Source organism: Lytechinus variegatus, chromosome 7, assembly GCF_018143015.1.
Source record: "Lytechinus variegatus isolate NC3 chromosome 7, Lvar_3.0, whole genome shotgun sequence".
NCBI lineage: Eukaryota > Metazoa > Echinodermata > Echinoidea > Temnopleuroida > Toxopneustidae > Lytechinus > Lytechinus variegatus.
The window spans coordinates 7,180,353-7,203,172 of record NC_054746.1 but is presented as its reverse complement, the minus strand read 5'-3'; the positions used below and the strand labels follow the sequence as shown (position 1 = coordinate 7,203,172).

General features: G+C 35.5%; 1 protein-coding gene across 17 annotated transcripts in view; it reads right to left on the bottom strand.

Moving 5' to 3' along the window:
- Nucleotides 1-5,289: 5,289 nt before the first annotated feature.
- The window catches only part of LOC121418323 (ribosome-binding protein 1-like), a 61,054-nt gene continuing 43,523 nt past the window's right edge, over nt 5,290-22,820 (bottom strand). For 5 of the 17 annotated variants that reach the window (XM_041612119.1, XM_041612120.1, XM_041612126.1 and 2 more), the window contains 9 exons: nt 21,961-22,053; nt 20,593-20,655; nt 19,861-19,866; nt 19,138-19,167; nt 16,931-17,149; nt 16,098-16,403; nt 15,336-15,503; nt 12,340-12,408; nt 5,290-8,544 (listed from right to left, as the gene is read on the bottom strand). In XM_041612119.1, the coding sequence (XP_041468053.1) occupies nt 8,515-8,544; nt 12,340-12,408; nt 15,336-15,503; nt 16,098-16,403; nt 16,931-17,149; nt 19,138-19,167; nt 19,861-19,866; nt 20,593-20,655; nt 21,961-22,053 (984 nt within the window). In that variant the 3' untranslated portion in view covers nt 5,290-8,514. The remainder of the gene's footprint in view (nt 8,545-12,339; nt 12,409-15,335; nt 15,504-16,097; nt 16,404-16,930; nt 17,150-19,137; nt 19,168-19,860; nt 19,867-20,592; nt 20,656-21,960; nt 22,054-22,820) is intronic. The other 12 variants (XM_041612122.1, XM_041612129.1, XM_041612128.1 and 9 more) reach the window with 10 other exon arrangements.

Below are 22,820 nucleotides of genomic sequence, written 5' to 3'. Positions count from 1 at the left end.
TGACTGAGGAATAACTGGCGCCAGCGCCGACCGGCGCGGCCGCGGGGCCGGCCGCTCTGGGGCTGGGGGTACCGGTAGAGGTGGATGGAAGGGGTTGTTTTTGTTAATTGGTTTGTAAGAATCATGGATAAATTATAGATAGGCCTAGTACTGTATGAATAGATAAACCATGAAACGATTTTGAAAGTGGGGATGCTGAACATGCAAACTCACAATTTGATGGCTATTTTGAATATTTTCACATTTTCAAAGAAGGGGCAACTCATGCAGCCAGCCCCAGTTCCTCGATTGGCCCCTAGCTGTGGTTGGCATACGTTTATTCAGGGTCACTTCTTTAATGTTATTTCCTCGTTCGTCTTTTAATGAAGTTATGGTTGCTTTCGGCCTTTGAATTTACCAGCAAAGTTAGTTTGGATCCCAGCATTATTACAATTACCTTTCATTTGTTTTAATAAGCTTTTCAGCCATTTGTTTTTTTTTTCATCATCCTTTTTTTAACGTTTTATTTGAAGGCCGATCACTGCCTCGATTTGATAATGATCCAATATGAACTGTATATACATAACCTTTTTTATTTTTAACAGTCACTATAATCATCATTATCCCCATCATCATCATCAATCATTATCACCACCCCGGGTCACCACCTTCAGTCACAGATCCAGGGGGGCGGGCACGTGCTGCCCCCCCCCCCCCCCCTTTTGAGAAGCAAAATTTTAAAATTTTAATGTAAAAATGCCATGAAAACAGAGGTGTGCCCCCTCTTTTGATTTTGAAGCTTTTTTTTTCGGGGATGAAATATCCAGTTTATTTCCTCAAAAAAATTCCCCCCCCTTGGAAAATCCTGGAATTACCCGACCACTATCATCATCATGACCATCGATTCATCATCATCACAATCATCATCACAACCATCATCACAATGACCACTGATTCATCATTATCATAATCATCACTACCACCACCACCATCATCACCATTACCACTTTGTCATTATAACCATCATCATTCTCATCCCATTTGTCACCAATATTGTCACTACTTTTGCCAGAAGTTCATTCTAAAGGCCCCCGCCACACACGCACAGCCCCTTTGAATCCGCTTCATATATAAGGTTCATCAATTTAACCATTAAACTTGGTACATGTAAATCATCTAAAATGAGAAAAGAAAAATCACCCCACTACCTCTTGAGAATTTCAGCAACCTTTGGGATTTGGAAACTAAAATATGTAATTCTACCATGCGTATGAATACAACTCCATGTTCATACACAACACGATTCTCAGAATTGTCAATTTAAAGATGGTCTTGGATAACAATGTAATTACTGGTCCCAGTACTTCATTCTAGAATAGAGAAAAGTTTGCATTTTAATTTAACTATTCCTTTGAATTCATCACAGCATATACAGCAAATCTAATCACACTGCCCAATATAATTCACGCAAAAAGAACAAATCACAACAAGATCATTTTACTTTGATACAGCCATATTTCTCTTTTAATTTTCCTCTTTGTTAAACTGCTACAATACAATATTTTGGCAGCACGAGACTACATTTACCATACTAGCACATATATGATCCATGCACATTCATATTTGCAATTCTACATACAAACATATATATGTTCAGTCATAACATACACATCTTTCACTATATCAATGTTTCTACATGAACGATTACTCTTGGAAAATTAGAATTTAAACCGATGCCATTCCAATTCCTACTAATTAATTGATAAATCAAAGTTCTAAATGGAGTTCAGAGTGGGAGCAATAAAATCAGTAACGGAAAACTGATTTCCTTCGTCCAAGTAATTCGTATGAATCCAATACCAGCATGAAAACAAATATTGACAATTACATTATGAAACTCATAAATATGTCACTGTTCCTAAAAGTTTTTTACCCTTCCGTCATGACCTCTCTAATGTATTAAAATTGAGAAGAAATAAGGTATATGTCTTTCTTGGTAGTGATATCGGTTTCATTTTAGGGGCCACTGACATAGTAGAAACCAGGGATTGTAGTCCCATGGCCTCGTGACTCCATCTCTATTGTAAAATCTTAAATGGACACAAAGGCACTCAATTCCAGATTAACACAGGATTAAAACATATTTGTTGTAAATTCATTCATAGCATGGTAGAGGCTCTTATTATCTGGAATCTATAATCACAAAGTAAAAACGACATAATGAAAATAAACATTAAAAATAACGTAAGAAGTAACAACACTTATTCCTTCTGAGGGCCCCTTTCATTAAACTTGTATGAGCAAAGTCGGGGTAAATCAATTAAAAGCTACTGAAATCCTTCCATCTGTTTGGCTAATAGTATATTTGTGAGAGAAAAATTGTGCATTGTCCATTGCAAAGAGAGTTGCAATCAAATGCAACTCCACAAAATCAAATGCAACTAGAGTCTTAACCAATCAGAAGCCAGCATTCAGGAGTTGCGTATGATTTTCTGAGTTGCGATTGAATGCCAGTCTCTGTGATGGGACCCTTGTAACCACAGCATGAACCTTTCAAAAGGAAAACAATAGGTCATTGTCTTCACTATGGAAATATCAATTCAACAAATGGGTTCGAATCCCAGCCATGGCGTAATTTCCTTCAGCAAGAAATTCATCCACATTGTGCTGCACTCGACCCAGATGAGGTGAATGGGTACCCGGCAGGATTAATTCCTTGAATGCATGAGCGCTGAAAGGCAGCTCGAGCTAAAGCAGGGGTAATAATAACAACGCGCCTCGGAATAGAATATTTCTAGATAGATGGCGCTATATAAATGCCTATTATTATTAAATTATTGAAGTGGTGATTCATGACCAATTCAGTCAATTACGTTTTACGCTTACTTGACCAGAATACAACCTCCAGATACCTTGCGATTACATATTCTCAGAAGCAGGGATGCAACTAAATATTAAAGGATTGATCAAAGTCTGAAATTCATCTGGAACGGCCCCTTTTCTACTCTAAAAATGTGTTCTTTGTGGCCAAAAATATGTTGAAAAAAGTGGCATTCCTGCTGAAGAAAGCAAAAAAAAAAGAGCATTCATCCAAACTAATTTCCAGAGCAATTCCTTCAAATTGCATGCTGAAAACGAGGTGGGTATGTGTTTGTGGAAACCAAACTTTGTACAGCCCGTCGGCAGATAGAAATGTTAGTAGACACATATAGATAGAATTTAGGTAGGTAAAGTTTCAATATACACTGGAATGGTTCCATTTGAGCAAGTTTAACTCTGTTTTACTTTTCAATACACATACTATCTCCCTCCTACATATCAATATTGACTACTCTAAAACATGAAATAATTCCAAGATAAATAAAATTATGCTCTTCTCCAATTCATTCCATTCAAAAATCTCTGCTTCTCCAACTCTGATAAAATATCTAAAATCCAAATCAATTACTGTCACCGAGTGTTGTTATCCTGTACACAAACAGTTCAAATTCAATTATTTTAATCTCTCTTACTAAATAAATCTAGACCTATGTTCATACTAAATAAAGACGTAAGAAATCAAAGATTAAAACTCATAAATTGCGACTATAAGTAGATAGCCATCCTTCACCACGTAATATAGCAATGTATCAATATTAAAAAAAGAGCAAGAGAAGAGGCAATAGAGAGGAAATATATTCATGCAAATACTGAATGAATTTGTAAATCAATGATCTGTTCATTACAGCATCAAATCACATGTCATCCTCCCTCAGAAACTGACTCTATAGGTAGAAAAATTTCAAATAAAAGAAACCTATGGCTATAAAGCCAAATGAATTACATTTAGCATTATAAACAAATGTATAATTGTCTTTGTTATTTCTGAAATGTTATCTTTTTTGTGTATCAAAAAAAAAATGTGCTCTTCAATACAGAAATCGTATATCCACTGAAAAAAAACAATCAATTACCTGAAAATTTCCTGATTTGTTTTGAACACAAACTTGTAAACATGTCAATCAGGAGAAATGAATCATAAAAATATTCCCGTTTCCAAACGCAGATAGCAAAGGCTAATAAAACACTGGGTTAAACTGCGTGAACCCTGTATTACCATGACATTAAATCATACACTTGACCACAAAACACAATTTTGTGAAGCTGTGATTATCATTTTTTTTTAAGTACAAATTTCTACAAAAAGAGAAGATAACCATTGGTAATGTAAGTCACTCGTTACATAGAATATGGAATGTTTGCCTACTTGGTTATTAAGTTATGGAGCCAGTCTACTCAACAAATACTGCCTCTGATGACATAAACTCTAAGTCTTTTGATTATGGGAGAATGTGAAAAAATCTTTGCTCTTGCACGGAGTGTAAGTATCTAAGGGGGCGTCAGATCGGGGAGGTCTTTCATAAAGCTGTTCGTAAGTTACGAGTGACTTTGCGAACGACTGGTGATCCTTTCTTAAGTGCTGAATCAACATCCAAGAAAATTTGGTGTGTACATCATTTACCACAAGAAAGGATTACCACTCGTTCTTAAAGTCACTTGTAACTTATTACTTTATGGAACACCCGTCTGCACATTTTAGCCAGCGTAAGCTGACGTACTGTATGTCTGGCCAGCCTTGACATTGATCCCAATTTTTAAAATCCCATTCCTTTATATCAAGAATTCTTTAATTGATACCAAGAATCATCTTGTTAACACAAATTATTAAGAATTGAAAATTCTTTATATGAAGAATCATTTGAATTGTTAGCATAAGGCAAATTTTCATATCTAAAAATGGGATAAAAACACATACGCCAGCATACACTGGATCAAGCGGTCTGGGAGACAGCACCTCTTCAAATTAGGAGTTCAATGTACTTGAGCTAAATCTACCATCAAAACATGTGGATAGTATATGAAACCAAGAGAAACATCATCTCAGGTCCCCATTTCATAAAACTTGTTTTTATAACAAATTTACGATAACACAGAAAAGCTCCTAAAATCTTTCAATCTGATTGGCTAATGGCAAACTTGTTATCACAGCAAGTGTTTGTGAAAGGCGACCCTGGGGGGTGTTTCACAAAGATTTAAGTATGACTTAGGTCGCACTTAAATGTTGACGCGTACATGATATGCAACGCGCAATCTTATTGATCAATACGCAGTAGTGCGCGTGCTCTTGGTATGATCTGACCAATGCTGTCATGCCTTTTATACTGCGCGCAACTAGACATTTAAGTGCGACTCTAGGTCATACTTAAATCTTTGTGAAAGATCGCCCAGGTCACATAAGTTCTTGACTGTATAATGAAATCATAACTGAGAGAGATTCTGCCATATCCAAACAAATTTCATCACTACACTTGAAAGAATCTTTGCATTAGGGTACACATTCAATATGATACAAGGTTACAAGGGAGTGGGCGACTAGAGAATACAGAAATGCTTTTCCGTTTCACATGCAAACTTCCCATTCCAAAATGACGACGTGTCACTAGATTAATCCTTCAAAAAGACAACAGAAGAAAACGAAGGTTGGCGATGTATTCAAGCAAAATTAATTTAGTTATGATTTTTTTTTCCTTCAACTATCTGAAATCCTCAAAATTCATCTTATAATCACGTCTATGCGTGAATCCGCATCTGAAAATGATAATAATAATAAAGATCTGAATATATTCATGTCTCATCTCATTAAAGAATACCCTTTTCTGCCAATATACCAAAGTACCAACTTAAAAATAAGCATATTTTCACATTATCGTATTTATCTCTTTAATAAGCCCTGTTTCCCTGTCCTATTAAGCCTTGTACAGGATGCTACATAACATTTTAGAAGCACTTGCCCAATCGGACATGTACATTTTTCAATCGTTGAATTATACTTGCCTAAAAATCTATTACAATAGCCTGAAAAAATTGAAAGAAAAAATGTTTTACCTCTTCAAAAGAAAATTTTGTGGTTTTATAAACCATTGACCTTTTTCTCTCTTTTGACATGAACTGATCTACTTTGTTAGTGCATTTCTTTTCCAAAGTGATTTTATCTTGCCTGCCATGACCAAAATTAAGGTCAATATATCATATCAACCCTAATTTTGGTCATTCTACTGTGAGAATTGCTTGCCCAATTCAGGCAAGTAGTTTTGGTCTTTACTTCGAAATACTTGTATGACTCTTTGCCCCGGGCAATCGGGCAAGTGCTTATGTAGCACCCTGCCTTGTATGATCCCCTTTCTTATCTTTGGTTTGATCCATGGTTTGACCCAATTTCCTGTTGATACCTTCCAGTCATCTTTTAAACGAGATCTTCTTAGTACGACTACCATCGTCATTTCAACCTGCTCTTGCAAAATCTACCTCAAACCAGGGAGCACTACACATTCAGGTTACTCAGGAAATAAGGAAACTTGGGAAGGGGATCTATTAAAACAAACTCAAGGACTTCAACAAACATGGAGTGGTTGTTCTCACGGTCGATTGTTTGTGACAAATCAATCTTTATCAGTAAATACTACTACAGACAATGGTGTTACTGTAAGTTTTGCCACCCATGCTGAGTCAATTTTAGCATCTAATAATTTGGCAGTGGGAACACGCCACTCGATTCTGGAACGAGCTATGAGGGACCTTACTATTAATAACATTGGCAGTTGGGAAGATGGCAGCTTAAAGAACAATGCAAATGAAATGCAACAATCCTTCCACGGTATGCTATCACATTACGGTGTACTTGTTTTCTTGACATTATTAGTGTATTGACAATAAATGGTGCACTTTTTGTGTGAACAGCATTGGGCAGTGCTCTCTGGAAAATATAAGTGTATCTTGTGAGTGAGGAATATGTCCTCGATGTGTACAACTGCACTGTCATACAGTGTGAGTGGATGTTAGCACTACAGTATGCAAGAGTAGGTTTTAATCCTCTTCCTATTTCCCATCTTGCGATCTACCCATATCGTCATAAAAACTTGGCTCCTAATATTAGTGAAATACAGAGGTAGAATTTGACTTTACATGCATTATTCACAGCAGGCAAGATTTCAAATCTATTCATTCATCACCAACTTAAAACCATATCTTGAAAATGATTTTTAATTATGAATTAAATAAGTCCAACACTGCTGAGTCTGGTTATCATTTCATTACAACGTTATGCTATGATTTCTTGATCTTGACAGTGTCTTGCCATTTCATTTAAATGGGGAAAGGTATCGGTCCCAAATATAAACCCATCATAATGCTACCTTCTAGAAAGACCTCAACAGATTCATGCCAAAGTGAAATATCAAGCAATCTTCACAAAGCAAGGCAATTTCATCCACTGTTTTATCTTAGCCAGATCTATGAAATGTCAATATATACCCTAGGGCCCATATTATGAAGCCAGGTTTAACTTAAACTCAGGTTTAAAGTTGTGGTTTAAGTATGGGAAGCCAAAAATATCAAAATTTTTATTAAGTTGTATGTTTCTTATGTTTACTGTGCTCTTTCCTGATTCATCGATGGTGACGACAATCATCTACTTATACTTCTTACACAATTATGAATGATTTGAGAGACAAATGAGCTGAAAGTATGATAAATCTACTGTTCGTGATTATGTAACAATTGGCTGTCCATACTTAAACTACAACTTCAAACCTGAGTTTAAGTCAAACCTGACTTCAGAATACGGGCCTAGTTGTTTATGTGCAGGAATGTAAAGAAGCTGAAATAAATGGCAGTGAATCAACATTCACTTTCAGGACATTCTTTCCTTTTCAAATTGATCTAGATTTGCTACAATACATTACTTGTCTTTCTTTTTTTTTTGCAAGATTAATACAAAGAATATCTAACATCTACCCAGAGCATCTTTAAAGTTCTGATCCATCCTTGAAAAGTGCATCACAGTTCAGTTTGTTTTTGTTTTCTTTAACATTGGTGGAAGCTCAATGGATGCAATGAAAGAATGATTATACGTTTAATTATTAAAGATAAACAAAAATAAATCACAATGAAATCTCCCAGATCTTGAAAAGAAACTTACCGAGATCTGTTGCTCTAAGAAAATTATTCAACAAAAAAAAACCAAACATGGAACCAAGAACAAAAATGAAAAGAGAGAAAAAATACTAGAGATTTCATCTATTTAACCAATATAAACATTTTTTTTCAATGTTACTTACTATTTTGTTAGGGTATTACTTTGAATCAATGCATACACTGGCTAGAACAAAATAAAAACCTCTTTATATAATACCACTTTCCTTTAGATTCCACCTTATATATTTTTAAGGGCATTATCTTTAGAAAAGAGATGCTCCATATTCTTATTCTGATATACCAAGACCTGGCCTGTGCACTACATAGAATTGCTTAAGTACAGTATAATTACTAACGGTAATAATAATAACAATCTACCCTATTACTGATATGAGTCAAGCATGCAGAAGTGTATACAATGGAACAAGGTATTGGCCGTTGTGTATATGAGTTGCACTGTATCGTTAAAGGAGGGCTGGTGATGCTACTGCTGCTGCTGTATCAACGAGACGACTGCATCGGCTATACCCCTGTACCATCGGCTTGTTTCGTCTGAAAAGAGTTAACGAGATGAAGATGGAAGGGGAAAAGATGGAGAAGAAAGGGAGAGGAGGAAAACGGACAAGATGAAGCAAGGACAAGGAAAGGGAGAAAGACAAGAAGCAAAGGGCAAAAGGAAAAAAAGAACAGAGAAGGAAGAGAGAAAGAAAAGAAGAGGGGTGACACAATGAAAAAGAATGAAAATGGGGTTAATAATTCAATTTATGTTGCAAACAATTTAATAAACCCTTAAAAATATGTAAAAGAATGATTTTAAGAAACCTTCAGGGTGAATAATTACTAGACCCTTCATATGATTATTGAAGCAATGGGAGTGAATTTTTTTCTTCAAAATAACACCGGCAACGTAATCAATTTTTCATACTTTTCCATACAGATTATGACCATTATGTTGGTTTTTTTTTCACTATTCAGGCAAATCACCTTATTTTTCATGACCACACTTGATATGAACAAAAAAAAGCTGCAGGGAACAGAATATCTTTAAAGACAACGATGAATGGAACAATCAATCTTCAAAATCAAAAGACAAATAAACAAAACAAAACAAAAAATGACTTTATAATAAGAACCTGGATTACTCGCCCCATATTTTCATGCGATTCAGATTTGTAATTAGATTTGAATCCATGCACAAATTTTCTCAAACTATCAATTATTTTACGAATGACATTATCCATGTAATACGTTTCCATGACATTTACTCCAGCGACAAATTGCTTCGATGGAAAATCTGCGTGTTAAGCCAAACATAAAACCTAACCTCCAGAAGTAAATCAACCCTAATCATACCATTTTCATTTTCAACAACTATTACAATTGTATATCTAACCCTATGCTCTCTTTGAGAGTTGGAGGCTGGAGCAAATGTCGCAGGAGTTTATGTCATGTCACCATATAATACACAAATTAGGAAGAAATGACAAGACAGTATGGTGAGATCTGTGAGAATGAATAACAAGAGAATGTGAAATGACTAAATAGACTTAACACTTTGATGCTTTTTCTGTAGTGTTCCCCATTATCATTATCATTATTTTTTAACATTGTGATTATCATCATTATTGTCAACATAATTGATATCCTCAATTATCCCAGATACTTTGCATCAGTCATCAAATATAAAACAAGCCAAAATTTCATTTAATGGAAGGAGAGCGGACTGCGGCTGTAAGTCTCTATACCTTTTCACTTTGAAAACTTCTATGGTAACTTAAAAGCACAGATCTGAAACATATAGTTAAGTTACTACACACATATGAAGTCTATAAAAAAAACAGGTAGAACTCCTCTGGCAGTCTCGCCTGCATTACACAACTTGATATAGCAGCAGTGCTGCCTTTGAAAACTAATGAATACCCCGTTAGATTATTCACCTTGATCTTTAAATGACCTTTGACCTTGACCATGTTCCTGAAAAACACACATGATATTCAGGGATACATAGTTGCTCTCATGTCCAAGTTTCATGAACAAGATCCATCAACTTTTACATTTATGATGACAATTCCATAAATACCCATAACATTACAGAAGTTTGTTGACCCTAAGTGACCTTTGACCTTGGTCATGTGACATGAAACTTGCACATGATATTCAGGGATACATAGTTGCTCTTATGTCCAAGTTTCATGAACTAGATCCATAAACTTTTAAAGTTATGATGACGATTCCTCAAATAACCCCAACATGGCCAAAGTTTGTTGACCCTGTGAGACCTTTGGCCTTTTTTTAATCATGTGACTTGAAACTCAGGTAGTATCTTCAGTGATACACCATTACCCTTATGCCTAAGTTTGATGAACGAGGTCCATTTAACTTCCAAGTAATGACAACATTTCAAAAACTTAACCTTGGTTAAGATTTCGATATTCATTCCCCCAACATGGTCCAAGTTAAAATAATAGCAGGGCCCGCTGGGAGAACAGTTTTCGAAACTGAAGTGGCTACCCTGGGTAAATATACCTATATTATTATTATCATAAGTTCACTGACCCTAAATGACCTTTGACTTTGGTCATGTGACCTGAAACTTGATTACCCTTATGTCCAAGTTTCCTGAACTAGGTCCATATACTTTCTGACATTTCAAAAGCTTAACCGTGGTTAAGATTTCAACGACGCCGCCGCCATCGAAAAAGCGGCGCCTGCAGTCCCGCTCTGCTATGCAGGTGAGACAAAAACAATCGGTTCACTGGCTTATCATTGGATCCCTTTATATGTAGGGGACAACTCAAACATGCGATATCTAAAAAAGAAATATTGAACATACACTGAAAAACATGTATAGCAGTTAGTTGAATGATACATTCATATAATTATTACATAATCATTTTCAAAGAAAATAAAAAAGGAAAAGTACAATCAGAATGCAAATCAATATAGAAAACCCGACATGCAAATAAAATATACCAATTCAAAAAAGAAAATAGCAATCTATTTTTCACAAATGATTGTTGAGAAATCAAAACCCAAGCCCAGCTTGAGGAATTGGAAAAATTGCAAACTGGAAGTATAAAAAATAAAAAATAAAAAAAATATTGTATTCCTTTGAAAACAGAAAACAAATGTTCAACAGACAGAATGAAAATGTTATAAGTAGGATTATAAAGTACCATGTTTGCCACTAATCTGATCAGGAGTCTTGAAAATATTTTCACCATACCTAGACAGATCATGACACAATTTTAGTTAAATACCATTTAATTCAATAAATGGAACATTGCTAATGATTGATTAGTATCATTTATTTCTAACAATTAATAAATGTTTCAGTTTAATCCTTTCTTCTCTCTATTTGATCAATATTGATAAATTTTTAGGATATTTTTACTAATAATTTCTTAGGACTTGAAGAAAAAAATTATCTTAATCATAAGACAGGTTTTTTTTATTCGCTACCAATCAAACCTCGTCAGAATTGAGAGCCTAGCATTCATACACTTATCAACTTCTTCTGAAAAGGGACCCCTCAAGTCAACCAAAATATTGAGCGTTTAAAGTGATTGGTTAACATTGGTTTGACTTTTAAAAAATCTGAGCTAGAAGGTCACACTTGTCACCTGTGTCTGTGATATGTTCCAAAAATGAAGCCCAGAAAAAATTGCATTCGAAAATGATTATTTAGTGCTTCAAAAATTGAAATATAAAGTGACCGGAAACTCCATCTTAATTTCATCCCATACACTTCTGTGTACTATTCAGGTGTCTATAAGATGCCTATTTACAAAATCGGGGTTTGCCTTGTAGTTTTAGCTTTTCATTCTCAATAATGGTTGTTTTCAGGGTTTAATAGTTCTAATACATGCACTTGTACACATGTTTCATCTTGGTTTGAGAATTTTTTAAATCGGCTGCTAACTAAGTTAAAAAATACCTTTAAAATCTGGATTATGAAATATGGCAATAACAAAACTTTCACAAGATGTATATTCTACATATCAAATTATAAAAGATGTACACAATTGCTTATTCAGTGCTTACATTCCAATTTCCTCTTGTAATAAACTGCTGAAAATGTATGCTTACGTAAAAGTATGCTAAAAGTAGTGGTAACAGTTGCTGATGTTGATGCTATTGGTAAGATGGTGATGTTTAAAGAAAGATGGTAAATGTATTTGAATGTGATGATGTGATGGTGGATTCCAAAGAAAGAAAATTAGCAGAGCGTTATTGAACCATGACAATTCCCTCTTGGACATGGGTGATTGGAAAAAAAAAAAGAATTAATCCCGTTTAAACATCGCTTCAACAAACAATAAAACAAATAATGTACAGAAAGTGTACCTCCTCATTGGCCGCATCTGCTAGTTGCAATTCTACTTGGCTTTCTGTCAATGACGTACTCCCTTGGGCCTGTTTGGGCGGGGGGTAAGGGCAAGAAATAAAGAAAAAAAAAGAGAAAATAGAATCCCCCAAAATATAGCTTTTGAAATAAAGCAGAAATAAAGCAAAAAACTGATGCAAGAATAGGAATAGGACAGATTTCAAAGGTGTTCCTCTACCATAAACTACCTTTACTCTTTCAAAAAGTTCACCGTTTCATCAAAAAGCGGGCTACCTGATCTTGCAGTAAATCACTAGAAGGGCATTGGAAAATATGCAGAGCTTTTGAAAGTTATGCCTCCGCCTGAGTCGGATAATATGCGAAAATATGCGACATTTACATTTACCATTTCAATCTCGACAGGACCCCAGAAACTTGTAAGTTTGTATGTTGCTAATAGTAGACATTGCTATGATCCCTCGTAAAACTCTCCCAAGTCGTTAAAATATTACATTTACAAATTATAAGCTTGTAGTTCTAATGACCTCTGACCTTGCAAAATAACCTCTGACCTCATGCCACCAAATTCTTCTTAGCTTTCGGAATGCCAATATTCATCACTGACTTTAATATGAGGTTCTAAGAAAATCCATCGATAGAAATCTTTAGAGATTATTTTAACATTCAAATATTTGTACAGAAGACGAGGCAACCTGTAAATGCATTGCATCATAACACAAATATTAGCGATGAATAGAAAATATGAAAGAACACTTCTGATTGGTTCCTAATGAATATTTTGGACTAAGTGTGTGTGTAACATTGATCTTGATTGGTCAGTCCATTTTAATGGCGATTGTTCGCTAATCTTTGTGTTATGGAGCCCTGGTATGATGTTGGGTGGAGGCATAAAATGAACAGAAAACAATGCAATGAAAAGGTTTATTGGGAGATGTACATAGTTATAACTGGGGTGAAAAGGAAATAGTTTCATGCATGGGTTGCTGCGATGGTTTACAACAAACTCAAAGACACACACGATACACCCATGCAACTTAGTAGTGTTTACATGACAAGAAACTGATAGGGAGTTCCAAAATTTTCAATAAAAACTAACAGTAATTTAAACACAATAGTAATAAATCTTTCCTTTAATCCATTTCATCAATAATCAAAGCAATCCGTTTTTCCATTATTTAATTATATACATACTCACTAAAAGTGAATGATTATGAATGGTTGATGGGTATTTAAAACATTCGGTGCAAGATTCAACTGCATCAGGTGCATATTGCCAATGTGACAAACTTACATTGTTTCAACCAAAGAAGTTGTGTAAGAAAAATAAAGCACAAAAAAAATCACAATTCAAAATCTGCTGACAAAATTGTGAAATATATTTCAATTTTTTAATCATTTTGTCATTATCATTATTATTATCAATAAAATTATTATCCATATTATTATTTTCGGTGTTGGCATTGCTGTAGTTGTTACTACTATTAATTTTTTGGTGGGATATGCAAATAATAATCAGTAATGTTTCAAATCTAACAAGTTGACTAGGTAAGAGAAGAATATGTGTTTGTCCTAATTAATTCTTTCTACAGCTAAGGTCATTACAACCTCAATTAAAAGTACATTGTACCAGTGATAAGTTTCTAAAAGTTAAAGTGAAATAATGCATACTTTTTTTTTTAAAGGTCATTTACAGTTTTGGTGTAATGAACATGCTCACCAGATTTAATGTTGATTTTAGAATTCCACAAAACTCAAGAAACAACCAATTACAGCAGTACTACAGCTTTTAAGACTACTTCCATACCTTGGTTGTAAATGCAATCCTATTGAATAATTCTCATGTTGATTTTGAATTAATAAAAAAAATCAACTGAAAGCCATTTATAACAATTTTGCCTTTCTGAAAAAAAAAAAAAAAGATAGGCAAACTTTGTGTTAATGTGTTTCTAGCTTGCACCTAATAATCCTGGTTCCAAGACTGTTTAGACTTATCATTCAGATCAAACACACAACCTTACTTACTGGGTGCAAGCCAGAAATACATTATCATTCAGACTTCCCCAGCAAAGGTTGCGAACTTTACTCACAAAAAAAATATTTTTCCCTATAAAACTCAAGTACAGAAATAAAACCATAAAATCATATCTTCTTCCAAATAGCACTGCTTTGTCCAGTAAGTGATATGAAAGTGGTCAAGGTGACTTAATGATGTTTATGATGAGTAGAATGTGTGATGAAGAAAGCTCTTATAAATTTCACCCCCCCCCCCAAAAAAAAAAAAATGATTCAGATGATCATGGTCCTGGAATACAAAGGTTAGCGATTAATCATTTGTTGCTTTTCACGATTGATTGTAGTCAATGGAATCAGTCGTAGAAAAATGTTCTACGATCATTTTAAAGCTTTGTGTTACCGACCCGATATTCATTCTCCTCCAGTTTCAAAGCTATCATTAACTTAACTGCCAAGACCGTTCTGTTCTCTAGGGAGTGTTTCATAAAAGTTATCAGCACTGACGATTTCAGTGAAATACTTGGTTTTGATTGGCCAAGAAGCACTGGTCTCTGACTGTTACTCAGGAGTTTTCACTTCACTGCATACAGAGGACTCAAGAACAAAATAAATGTAACACAATTGCACATCAAGTGACAATGCACAGATGGGAGGTCTTTGCTGTTGAAAATTGTTGTACCGGAACAGCAGACAGTTCATCCTATGTTTTGGAGCCGACGAAAAATTGCAAATATATTGTTTGTCTAGAGTCCAAGATGATATTGCCGTTTCGATTCACCAATTTTCGACAAGGACGTCTTGGTTGCTCATTGTTATCAAAGGGCAGTTGACATTTTCTATGTTCTTGAATTCTCCATAGTCGCTATGCAAAAACATCCATCTATGGGTAACTGAAGGAGGAAGACATCTTGACAGTGCTGACAACTTGCATTAAACAATCCCTATTGGTATTGGAGAATCTGAATGAGAGGAATCTACTCACCCCCTCTTTGGCCCCGTTCTGCATCTTGAGTTTAGCCACTGTGTCTTTCTCCGTGTTCAGAGCTGTCTGGGTTTTCTTTAACATAGCCTGAAGCTTGGCAGCTGCCTTTCCTAGGTCTTGGGTGAGTGTCTTCTCTTTCTTCAGATTATCATTCAAAGTTGCGATTTCCTATAATTATGAAAATAATATAAAATATTCATAAACTGTTTAATACAATCAAAGCGCTTCATAATCATGACTACAAAAAAAAATCCCTGATTGATTGAATTCTGGGATGTCAGATAGTTTTACTCACTGGGTCAAAAAATAAACCAGAACATGTTAAAGCCCAAACTGTGCTTGATACAGAATATTCTGAAGAAGCCCGAGATGGGAAGCTGGAACTGCTACGGAATTACTAATAAACGCTCTCATCACAGAAGTAAACAAAACATGCTATAAAAGATTTTTTTTAATGAACTAGAATATCAATAGTAGGTTGACATTAATCAAACTCCCAACATCAACTTCCTTTGCATGAATTGAAAAACCTCATTGAATACACAAGAAATCCAATAGTACTCAATACATAAGCTAACTCTGAATCGAAACAACTGAATGGTTTCAGTTTGATTTATATGAAAGCACAATTATTCAAATGAAACCAAATCTATTTTACACCAAAAAACAGCATAATCATGAAAAGCAAACTTCGTCGAAAAATATCAGAACTAAAAGAAGATTGATTTCATAAGACCAAATTAAACTGCCACAGTAACTGACCTTCTGTTGAGCAGAAGCCTTCTCCTCAGCCTCAATGAGAGCCTTGATGAGCTTCTCCTTTGCTCCATCATCCCCTCCAGCTGGAGCTGAAGCCGCTGCCTCTTTCAAGGAGCTGATCTCCTTCTCCGAGGCATCCAGCCTGCTCTGAGATTCAGCTAGTTGTTTCTGGAGAGCTTTGACCTCTTCACCTTGACCATCGGCGGATGTGACCTTTGACTGCAGGTCAGACAACTTGGCCTTGGCTTGCTCCAGGTCAGCGGATAACCTCTTCACTTCCGCTTCAGATGAAGATAGCCTATTCTTGGTCTAGATGAAGGATGGAATATGAATGTAAAACAAAAATAAGGATCTGGCATAGGTAGACTTCCCGTAATATGAAAATTATTGTATCCATGCACGTTTTTCTTTCGGATACTTCCCAAATGAATTTGTACCCTGTGATGCCAATTTGCATTTAACAGAATGTGTTACATGCAATAACAATGAATAACCCTGTCAAATAGAACAATTGTAATAATGCATTAAAAGCAACATCTAGAAATTAACTAGATCTCACTTACTGAAATCTTTATTACGTTTACTTCCGATAAGATTTGGAAGGCATGCATAATATGGCGCCACATGCAACAAACACTGCCAACTACTTTGTACATAAGGGATAGGGTTGCAAAAGCAAGTTTGGAAGATCACAGAAAGAATAGCTAAAGAGAAGTGGAAGAGAGTTTGTAGAATTTGCTCCATTTTAATGGAATTATTCCAAGATAATTTTTTGGATTTGATATTAGTGGTTTAAAAAGATGGATTAGTATTAGGGATGTTCGAGTTGAGGCTACCTCCTGGTTTTCTTCCTCTCTGTCGTGGCTCTGTTCTACCCTCTGATTGGCTGCTTCCAACTGTTCTTTCAACTGATGAAGCTGCGTTTTCAATTCTTCTAATTCCTGGCTTGTCGTCTCGTAGTTCGATGCCGCCGCCTCTTGGTCCCGCCTGAGTGTTTCTATCGTGGCCTGGGCCTCCTCGAGCTCGGAGGATAACCTTGAATTTTCAGTGGTCTTCTGAAAATTATGGGATATTTCAAAAATGCTCAGCAACTGACTAAAAATCCTTCACCGAAGGGAACAGATTGGCAGAATTTAAAAATTGACCAAATAGCAATAGAATACACACGATACCTCAAACAACAAGCAAATAGCAAAGAAACCCCCATATCTTATTTGAATAATATTTCTGAAGGAAGAGGAGAAATATATAGTCAAGAAACCCACTTTTGGGTAGAAAATCATTTTATGTGGCTCATTCAATAATATATAACACCATCTTTGGTAAACTATCATTTCATCTACCAAATCCTTCCTTGACAATTTCCAATTGTTTTGAATTTGAAAATCTCTAGGCTGCACAATTATATGCATAATCCACATTAATGAATATTGATTTTTTTTCAAGCCTATAGTTTGCTTCCATATCACAAAGAAATATCCAAATAATCCAAAATAATCTTTCAAAAGGTATAATAAATTTATAATATAACCTATGGAGATATGCTATTCTATTACATCCGGGGTAATACCTAAACATTTAGTATGGATTATCTCAAGCCAAAAAAAAATAACTATTTGTAAAGACTCATAACTTTTGTATCATGGTCTTAAAAACTGATTTAATTAATCATGTTTTAATTAAATATTTTCATCGCTTCATTAAGCACATTTTCAATGAAAACCGTCAAAAAGGGATATGCTTTTCTCCTACAAATAAACATCAAATATATATCAAAGTATTGACACTTCCGCTGCAAATCTCATTGAAACCGTGCCAGGGAAGCTCTGTAAGCTAATCAATACTGCATTAAACCTTCACCAGTTTACCCGCATAGATAGGAATACAACAGAGAGAAATATATGCCCTCTAGTATACAAGCACCCATGCACAGGTTTTAATGAGTTATTACATTCATAATGCAGATAAAACTTGATGTTGAGTATGACTAATGTTCTAAAGGGGGTACATTATCTTTGAACAATGGTTCTAGTAAGTTGAATGGGTACAAACAATCAAAGCTTTACTCTAATGATAGTAATACTACTGTACTTCGCTGCTCGTTTCTATTATTGTAACAGTCGATTTGGTGACTCATCTATAATAATTGATTTTATAGTAAGTTCATTTTTAAAAGAATTACTGTACCTCCGATGGTTTTGTTCCCTTTTTCTTTGTCGATAATGAATCGAAGAATGTTGGAAGAAAATAAACACCGGTAGCATTATACATTTATGTTCTATGAAAATTTCATTGACAGTTTTGTAATAACCCTTCCTGCAATTTCTAAGGGTCTTTTCATGCGTGAATCTTGAATCATCATTGTAATGATTGCAATTTGTCTTTAGAATCATCGGACCTTTCACACGCTCACTCAAAAACTGTGATTGGAATTTGGATTCCCGAGCACGGGGGTATGTGTCCTTGGTGACTCTCAATCAAAGCACTACATCGATACAATGAGTGCATGACAATTATATTATCTACGGAAATGCTTGAAAGGACACCTAAGCTCCGCCCCCCCCCAAAAAAAAAAAAAAGAAGATGTTTTGGAGGTCAAGCCTTTCACACGTAAAATTTGTACCGTAATTTCAGTGAAACTGATCCGGAATTCACCTCCGCATTAGAATTTTAAATCGTGATCATGATTAGCATTCATAATTCTAGTGTGAAAAGGGCAGTAAAACTGCATTCATTATTAGTCATTATACTCATTACAGTGTGACCTGCTTATAAAGGTCATTGATCCATCTACTGACCATTTCAGAAGAGAGGCCTTACAAGAAAAGTTCTACAACACACACTTCTTACAAAGGGCCAATTTGCCGAGGACAGGACGCTTGTATAATACAGAGGTGGCAAACTAGATACAATGTCTATTATTAATGATCCATAAAGCCACCAAAATCAGGTGTTAGATGAGCAATTCGAGCATGAAGTAATGATAAGAGTAGTGGAACGTGATGAAAGCCTTAATACGTTAGGGTAAGGGTTCAATGCTCACCATGTTGGGGATTTCATACTGTTCAGCATACTAAACAAGAAACATGGTGATGGGAATCATTTAGCTCAACAATTGACCAAGAACCATAACCTTTTATATATAACAAATAATGCACAGTTGGTTGCTTATACATGGCATTCATACAGATACTGTTATCTCATTATTACAACCTTTAGCTACGTAATGCAGTTAGAGTAAAAGAGTCTTCCCAAAATGGTTAATTACACACATTACTATAATCTTACATAATACCAATGTAGCACAATACATATGTTAATATCATTACTGTAATATCTAAAATTATTATTGGTGCAAAATGCTAACATAACCAGTGCATTAGATGTTAGTTCACTACAGACTGCATATCTCAATTCCTACAAGTCTTTTAGTCACAACTTCATGACCTGTATGATATTTAAAACTATTTGAATTTTCTAAACCCCAAAATATCAAGTGATAGATATATTTCAATACTGAGTCATGTTTGCATTAACCCTTGATGTTTATAACTGTATAAAATGCCTAGACAGAATTCCATTCACTATAAAAAAAAAATAGATAAACGGCACGCTATACATATTACCATGTGATGTTTATACGTAAAATTAGTCATATCAGGGAAATGTTGTAGGTAATTTACCCAGTATGCATTCATTAAGATTACATTTTACACACAAAAAGGGTATAATAGACACTTGCACTCAATCTAAAGCATTCACTTACATGGGCCTGATGTGTTTTTTTTTAAATATCCAAATGAACATGCATGGAATGAAATAAAGATGGTATTTGATAGACAGATTCAATGTTCAAATTCATTTTGAATTTTCAAAGAAGGGATATTACACTTATGAAACTGTTATAAAATATCTTAATGTAATACAGAGTAGGCCTATGTAATCATAAAAAGTAACCCCTATTCATTTATTACTGATTCTAAAAAAGTTTTAATAATTTTTAAAAATCTGATGAATACATATATACTATAAATCTTAAAACATTTCTGTAAATATCCTTTTAAAAAGCATTTAGATACACTGAAACTGAATTAAAATGTGATTTCATGACACATACTTTGGCAAAGAGTGGTGAATTTCAAACTCTTTCTAAATCACTCATGAGAATTTGAAAAACTATGATATAATAACAGTCTATTACAATAACTTCAAGGACATCATGGGAGTGTTTCACAAAGCATTTTGTCAGGGTTTTTACCGACTAATTAGCTCTCAGCCACTCAGATGCAAGGATTTTCATGGCTTGTAACATTTGTCAGTCAATCTCACTGACCTAAACCTCATGAAATGCTTCCTTGATCTATACACAGTTCTACATGTTGTATGAAATAAACCCCAAAATAAGAAAGTTTCCTTTAATGATGGCAAGATTGATGCAATAAGTTACACACCAATGTGAGTTTGGTTTGGACTTTTATCGGTCGGTCTATAATCTCACCTGTGACTGGGAAGAAGACAATGAAGCCAATTCTTGTTGTAATGAGTTGACTTCAGATTTAGCCTTTAAGAACAAGGAAGGAGGGGAGAGGGAGAGAAGGAAAGAGAGGAGGGGGAGGGGAGGACGAGGCAAGGAAAGAAGGAAAGAGAGGAGGGGGAGGGGAGGACGAGGCAAGGAGAGAAGGAAAGAGAGGAGGGGGAGGGGAGGAAGGACAGGAGGAAAGAGAGGAGGGGAGGAGAAGGGGGAGGTGAGAATAGGGAGGGGAAGGAGGAAGAAGGGGGAGGGGTGGAGGAGGAGGGAGGGAAGAAGAGGGAGGAAGAGGAAGGAGAAGTGGGACGAAGAGGAAGGAGGGAGGAAGAGGGAAGGAGGGGTGGAAAAGGAGACGGGGAGGCGGAGGAGGGAGGGAGGAAGAGGGAGAGGGAGAGAAGGGAGGGAGGAAGAGGAAAGAGGGAGGAAGAGAAGAGAGGGAGAAAGAGGAGGAAAAGGGAGGGAGGAAGAGAAGAGAGGGAGGAAGAGGAGAAAGGAGGAGAAAGGAGAAAGGAAGAGGAAAGAGGGAGGAAGAGAAGAGAGGGAGAAAGAGGAGGAAAAGGGAGGGAGGAAGAGGAGAAGAGAGGGAGGAAGAGGAGAAGAGAGGAAGAGGAGAAGAGAGGGAGGAAGAGGAGGAGAAAGGAAGAGGAAAGAGGGAGAGGAGGAAGGAGGGAGGAAGAAGAGGGGTGAGGAAAGAGAAGAGGTGATGGGGGAAGAGGATTGGAAAGGAAGGGAAGCAGCAGGCCGGGGAGAGGCAGGAGGAAAAGTGAGGAAGAGGAAAAGGAATATAAACCATTGCACAAAGCACACAAGCAAATTAATAAGACATTGCAGCTACAAGAGACTGTATTAATAAAAGGGACTATATTACTGCATGCACATAGACATTATACAAGGATATTAGGGACGATATTTGAACATGACCAACATGCACATTTAAGCATAATTTCAAATTCACAAAGGTGATAGGCTTTGCGTTAAAACAAATTTCATTTGATTAAATAAACAAATTATGCCTGAACCCACACCAAAGTTTTCAAATTTACTTTTTTTCTATAACTACTGTAAATTCAAGAAATAATATTGTCTAGGCCAAATTGAAGAATTGAACCATTTTTCATGCCCCCATAATTTGTTTTCTTTGATTCAAATGTTAAAGTTCTTCTAGTAAAGACTGCACATCAGATTTTTTGTTTTTTTGCAATAATTTAAATTATTCTTTTCTAATGTTTTATTCAGATACGAAATGTCAAATGGTTGTCTAATATTTCATCAAAAACAAGAGCGAGAGAGAGAAAAAAAATAGAAGCAATGCAACTCACACACATACATGCAACTTACCTGGCCTAGATTGGATTCCGTTTGATTTAACCTCTCTTCCCATTTAACCTCTTCTGTCTCTACACTACTCTGAAGTTTGTTAAGAATCGCCTCCTGTAAATGAAAAGATCCCATTCATGAGTAATCTCAACAACTCTCAGGATTCTGCACGTGCTGCATGATAAGGATGTCTTAGTTCAAAACCTGAGGTGAGATTCAAACTTTTTTCGTATCAAATTGAATTTTCATTTTGTTGATACTGCTTCAATGATGCAAGCATGACGATATGGAAAAAAGAAGTAACCATGACTTGTCCTCATAAAAGTTCCACAGGCCCGTATTCTGAAGTCAGGTTTAACTTACCGTAAGTAACGGTGTATTAACCGCACCCGTGTATAAACCGCACCCCCAACTTTGGACAAAAAAAAAAAAAAAAAAAAAAAAAAAAAAAAAAAAAAAAAAAATTCTTCTCATATTTACATGCTTATTTGAGGTACGAAGAAACAAAACTAAGTTTGAGATTTCAAAGTATCCAAAGAGATTACCGGTATGCGGAAATCTGCTGTTCTTGATCAATTCATCTACAAATATTAGAAAGAACAATCCCGACAATATTGGTAACTTATACACTCACCTCACAGTCACAGTGTACACACACACAGCACTGCCATTACATGTACATTGCAAACTACGATACAGTACCGGTCATGCCAGTACATTTTATCAAATCATGATCTGTGTCTTTCCCAGCGTAGGAGGAAGAAACATTCACATTTCTTGCATCAAAATCTCACAATCAATTTCAGAAATTTGATGTCTTAGCATGAAGTTTGGATACGGGATTACAGGAAGGTTCAAGAAACAAAGAAATTGACATTTTT